Below are 5,517 nucleotides of genomic sequence, written 5' to 3'. Positions count from 1 at the left end.
GGTAGAAGATGAGGTCCCATGCAATGGTACTATGAACACAGTTCGCCATCGGGCAATATAGGTCTGAACTTAATATAATCTAGTAGTAATGTACAATCTAGTACAATTTAGTAGTTATTATTAGTTTAGGCGATAAAGTTGACGATATCTGACTAGGTTGCGATGTGTTTGTTATATGATGTGCATTAACTAAATATACACTTTTAAAAAATAAAAAAAATTACTCACTCTACCATGTATTTGACACACAAGCATATATACTCTCTTGTTACTTGTTAATGTGATCAAACTGAGAATAGACTAATATTATTCGTCTGTTGTGTAGCCTTGGCGAAATCTCTGATCATACAAGTATAGTTTTTGACAATAGAATCATAATAATGCTCAAACTTTTAATTTCAATTATATATTTGAGGCCGTCAGCGCAAAAGTGGTTTAAGCCTATGATAGTTAGTATGGAGATATCGAGGTTTGAATTTACTTTTACATTGCTTCGTAGGCAAAAACAAGACGGGCGAAAATAATGTCCATACAAAGCCATCTGTTAATTATCGCTCAAACTAGGGATTTTTTTTTTCCACAGGAGAAAATCGCCGGATGTGGGAGTTGAACCTCACTAAAAACTCCTGCCGCTCACAGCCGGCGCCCTACCCCGGACCGGGTGGGAACCCAGTCGGAGCTATTGAGACGGCGGGACAGGATTTACGCAGAGCATATTACATCCATCCCGCCGTTCCCCAGACGCCGGACCAGCGGCCGCCAGCGACACGACCGCCGGTTCCCTCGGTCGACGGGCCAAGAGCCCGCATTGATGGCGCCGCGCTACACCTTCCCCCGGAGCGGTCGGGGGAACGCGGCTTACCACGCCGCCCCACGCCTAGGCTCCTTCCCGCACAAAACGGGTGGAGGCCGAAGCTCTTAGGGGGCCGGGTTACGGACGAGACCCCGGTCCCGACCCCCTGCTCGGCGGCGGCGGATTTCTGCGTAGTGAGGAGAGCTTTGCCTCACTCGCCCCGCCGCCTCCTTCTGCGAGATGGTGCACTCGCAGAAGTCGAGCATAGCCTTCCTGGACTCGTCACCGCCAAGCATCGACGCCACGACGCCAGGCAGCTACAAGTCCGGTCCTATCTTTGCGACCAGGACACGGCGCTGCACCTCCCAAGCGGGGCAGACAGCGAGCGTATGCTCCGCCGTGTCCGGGTCGTGTCCACAATGGTGGCACCTCGTCGTCGGCTCAGCTCCTATCCGGTGCAGATACTTTCCGAAGCATCCGTGCCCAGTCAGCACCTGCACCAGACGGAAGGTGAGGCGTTCAAACTAGGGATAGGCCGGTTTTGCGTCAAAATTTATTTTGTTTCAAATAAATTGTAATTTTGAAGCACCAATTTTCAAAATTTTTGGGTTAGGCCGCTTTTACGCTGATGGCTTCTCAATTATAGTCTAATTTCGACTACGAGGCGACCACTAGTTATTGTAAATATGCTAAACGTCTAATTAGATTACTGTCATTTTCTATGCTTGCGAATTAATAATCTTCATTCATGAAGGTAATGTAGTAAATATAATTTGGAACAAGGTTCAGTAGTTCTAGGTTTATTTGCAGCGCACCAAAACCGACGGATGATTGCTTGAAACTGTGGCAGGTGATGATATCTGGTAGGATTTTAAATGATAATATACATGTAATTATAAAATTGTTACTTTATTTTATTTTCATCGAAACCAGAATACGTTTTGTACATTCGTTTAGTTGAGCTCCTCGGGGAGAGTGACGGCGGGAGTGGGAATGATGGGAGTGCCAATGATGACGGGGGAGACGGGGACGGGGCTGATGGGAGCAACGATGACGGGCTCAGGGACAATCGGGGTGGGGTTGATGGGAGCAACGATGACGGGCTCAGGGACAATGGGGCCCTCTTCAGCCTCTTCGACGACAATAACGGGTTCGGGCTTGATTTCAGCGGGTCCAACAGAAACACCAGCGGGGACATTGACGTTCACGATGAGCTGCACAAGAGGAGAGGCACCGGAGGGAACAGCAGGTCCAACGACAACAGGAGTGGGCTTCACGGGAGCAGTCACTACACCACCGTCAGTGATAGGGATGTCTACGTAGGCGGGTTCGGTGTCGATGGGTTCGTAGGTGTCGACGAGTGCCGGTCCAACGGAAATAGGTTCAAAGACACGGGCCGAAGCCACGGCGATCAGGGCGAAGGCAACGAGGAATTTCATTTTGGCTGAAAACAGAAATTTACATAACGAGGACGGTGAATTATAACCAAATACTAGAGATTATTTTTTTAATATTCTTTAAAAGTAACTACTTACGTTTTTAATTGTGTAGATTCAACTAATGTCTGGTAGAAAGGTGAGATAGATTTTATACTAAAACCTGTTCACTTATCTTATTCAGTTAATGGCTTGATTATGGAATAAAGGTAATATATAGTATAAAGATTATTTAATTGATTTATACCGTCAATATAGTCTCTTATCATATTTCGCGCTGCCTGCGTTCCTCATAATGTCTATAAAATCTGTCTGACTCTATAACTTACAAATGATACCATTCCGACAGGAGCCCTCTTCTTCGATATAGCGAAGGCGTTCGACAAAGTCTGGCACAACGGTTTGATATACAAACTGTATAACATGGGAGTGCCAGACAGACTCGTGCTCATCATACGAGACTAGTTGTCGAACCGTTCGTTCCGATATCGAGTCGAGGGAACGCGTTCCCGGCCCCGTCACATTACAGCCGGAGTCCCGCAAGGCTCCGCCCTCTCCCCGTTACTATTTAGTTTGTATATCAATGATATACCCCGGTCTCCGGAGACCCATCTGGCGCTCTTCGCCGATGACACCGCCATCTACTACTCGTGTAGGAAGAAGGCGTTGCTTCATCGACGACTTCAGACCGCAGCTACCACCATGGGACAGTGGTTCCGGAAGTGGCGCATCGACATCAACCCCACGAAAAGCACAGCGGTGCTCTTCAAAAGGGGTCGCCCTCCGAACACCACGCTGAGCATCCCTCTCCCGACTAGGCGCGTCAACACCTCCGCCTCCGCCATTCGCCCAATCACGATGTTCGACCAGCCCATACCGTGGGCCCCGAAGGTCAAATATTTAGGCGTCACCCTCGACAGTAGGATGACATTCCGCCCGCACATCAAGACGGTACGCGACCGTGCCGCCTTTATTCTAGGACGTCTCTACCCGATGATATGTAGGCGAAGTAAAATGTCCCTTAGAAATAAGATGACACTCTACAAAACTTGCATACGCCCCGTCATGACTTATGCAAGTGTAGTGTTCGCTCACGCGACCCGCACTCACTTAAAATCCTTCCAAATCATTCAATCCCGTTTTTGCAGGATAGCCGTCGGAGCCCCGTGGTTCGTCAGGAACGTCGACCTCCACGACGACCTGGACTTAGAGTCCACCAGTAAGTATATGCAGTCGGCGTCGATGCGCCACTTCGATAAAGCGGCACATGAGAACCCTCTTGTCGTGGCCGCTGGAATCTACATACCCGATCCTGTAGACCGAATGGTAACCCGTCGACGTCGCCCAAAGCACGTCATCACGGATCCTCCTGATCCATTAACGGTGCTTTTAGGCACTACAAGCACCGGTCACCGTCCTCGTCGAACCCGTCGCTTGCGACGAAGGGCTCGACGAGTGAATTAGCCCACAGACACAGCCCACTGAGTTTCTCGCCGGATCTTCTCAGTGGGTCGCGTTTCCGATCCGGTGGTAGATTCTGCGAAGCACGGCTCTTGCTAGGGTTCGTGTTAGCAACGTCATCAGGTTTGAGCCCCGTGAGCTCACCTACAAAAGTTAGGGTTACGCTGAAATAGCCTCTCAAGGCTCTCAGCTTAGGTAGGAAAAAAAAAAACAAATGATAACACGATAAGGTGAATGAGGAAAGCCAAAAACCGGGCTCTGTGGTGTGGATCGGAAGAGGCAGAGACAGAGGTTCGGCAGTTGACGACTGTGGCCTGATGATGATGATAACATGCGCAACAATTGAATACTGCACAATTGAACAGCCCAAAATGGAAACTTAGTAATACATATTATGCAGGAACATGTTTCATACCCAATTGATTATTTAAAATGGCATGGATCGACTCGAGAGATAGAAAGTTCAGCGGCCGTCGCTCTGAAACTTGAATGAAAATTCCTCCTTGCATCGTTCTCCTCATTACTGAGGATCGTGACTCCCTCCTGCATCAATCTCTCTTGTACGATTGTTCTCCATCTGCTATGATCCTTGGCCTCGTGGAGGGTGTCGTGGATCTTGGTGTTCAGATAAGACTGAATTTGGTCCGACCATCTCGTGGGACTGCGTCCAATGGGACGTTTTCCACCATCCTGCCCGTCACCATTAGCTGCTCAAGATTGTGACCATTCTTTCGAGAAATGTGTCCAAAGGACTGCTAATACTCTAAGAATGCATACTGTGGAGAGTCTAGTTTTAACATCAAGCTTTTCTGGTATTGACAGCTTAGTGCGAAAGGCAGTCCATGGAATGAGGATTATCAGTGACTTTTGCTACCTTGTGACCTTTACTATTGCGATGCTAACTTCAGTTGCAGACGTTGATGGCCTACCAGAGCGAGACAAATCCTCCCAACACATCTCGAGCGCGTCCTATATGCACATGTCTTTGATAAAGTTGATTCACTGTAAACTTTCTGTATCATTTTTAGTGACTAACTACGAAAGTCCATTGGCGACGCAAAATTTAAGGAAACCCTTAATTTGATTTTGGTGTGTTCATAGCGCAAGGATTAATGCATATTTAATTCGTAAACGATTACTCATTTGAGATTTCAAGGTATAATAAGTGAAATTACTTTTGTAAAATCTGTTTGAAGTTATGACTTAGTTAAGTTACTCTCACACACACTGGTCACATTTATGTTGTTGGTTAGAACAACTTCCGGTAATTCACTAGCTCTAGGTGAACCTAATATGTAGTTCTAAGACTTTTTTTAACATCAATTACAATGCAGAATGGCATATTATTATAAAGGTATGTTGCTAGTTGATGTGTTTTAGTGTGTTGTCTACGGCCTGAAGCGAGATATATTATGCGTAGTCTTTTATTAGCAGGAGATCGCCATATGATTATTATGTACTAGCTAGTATATATTAGCTAGTCGCTTGCTTTAGTTCCGAGTCACATCATGTAATAGAAAGTCGCATTCAGCTGCGTTTTGTAAAGATTGGGAATTTTGAAAACTAAGACTATCCGGTTCTGTATTCTCTCCCGTTGCGCCGCCTTCTTCTCCGAGATAATGGACTCGTAGAAGTCGACCTGCCAGACTCGTCGCCGCCAAGTATAACACGATCCTTGGCAGCGAAATATCCGGTCCTAACTTCGTGACGCGGAGGCGGCGCTGCTCCGCTAAAGCAGGGCAGTACGCGAGCGTGTGCTTCACTTTCTCCTCGTCGCAGCCACTGCAGTGGTGGCATTCCGGTGTAAGCCTTATCTCTGAGGCAACG

General features: G+C 47.2%; 1 protein-coding gene across 1 annotated transcript; it reads right to left on the bottom strand.

Annotated features, from left to right (window-relative positions):
* Positions 1 to 1,683: 1,683 nt before the first annotated feature.
* Positions 1,684 to 2,445, bottom strand: LOC114252187 (uncharacterized). The gene is made up of 2 exons (XM_089735145.1): positions 2,329 to 2,445; positions 1,684 to 2,237 (listed from the first exon to the last, which is right to left on the bottom strand). The coding sequence occupies exon 2, from the start codon at positions 2,230 to 2,232 to the stop codon at positions 1,747 to 1,749; it is 486 nt and encodes a 161-aa protein (XP_089591271.1). The 5' UTR covers positions 2,233 to 2,237; positions 2,329 to 2,445; the 3' UTR covers positions 1,684 to 1,746.
* Between the last annotated feature and the right edge of the window lie 3,072 nt (positions 2,446 to 5,517).

This window comes from Bombyx mandarina, chromosome 19, assembly GCF_030267445.1.
Source record: "Bombyx mandarina strain Sakado chromosome 19, ASM3026744v2".
Classification (NCBI taxonomy): domain Eukaryota; kingdom Metazoa; phylum Arthropoda; class Insecta; order Lepidoptera; family Bombycidae; genus Bombyx; species Bombyx mandarina.
This window is presented reverse-complemented; position numbering and strand designations above follow the sequence as displayed.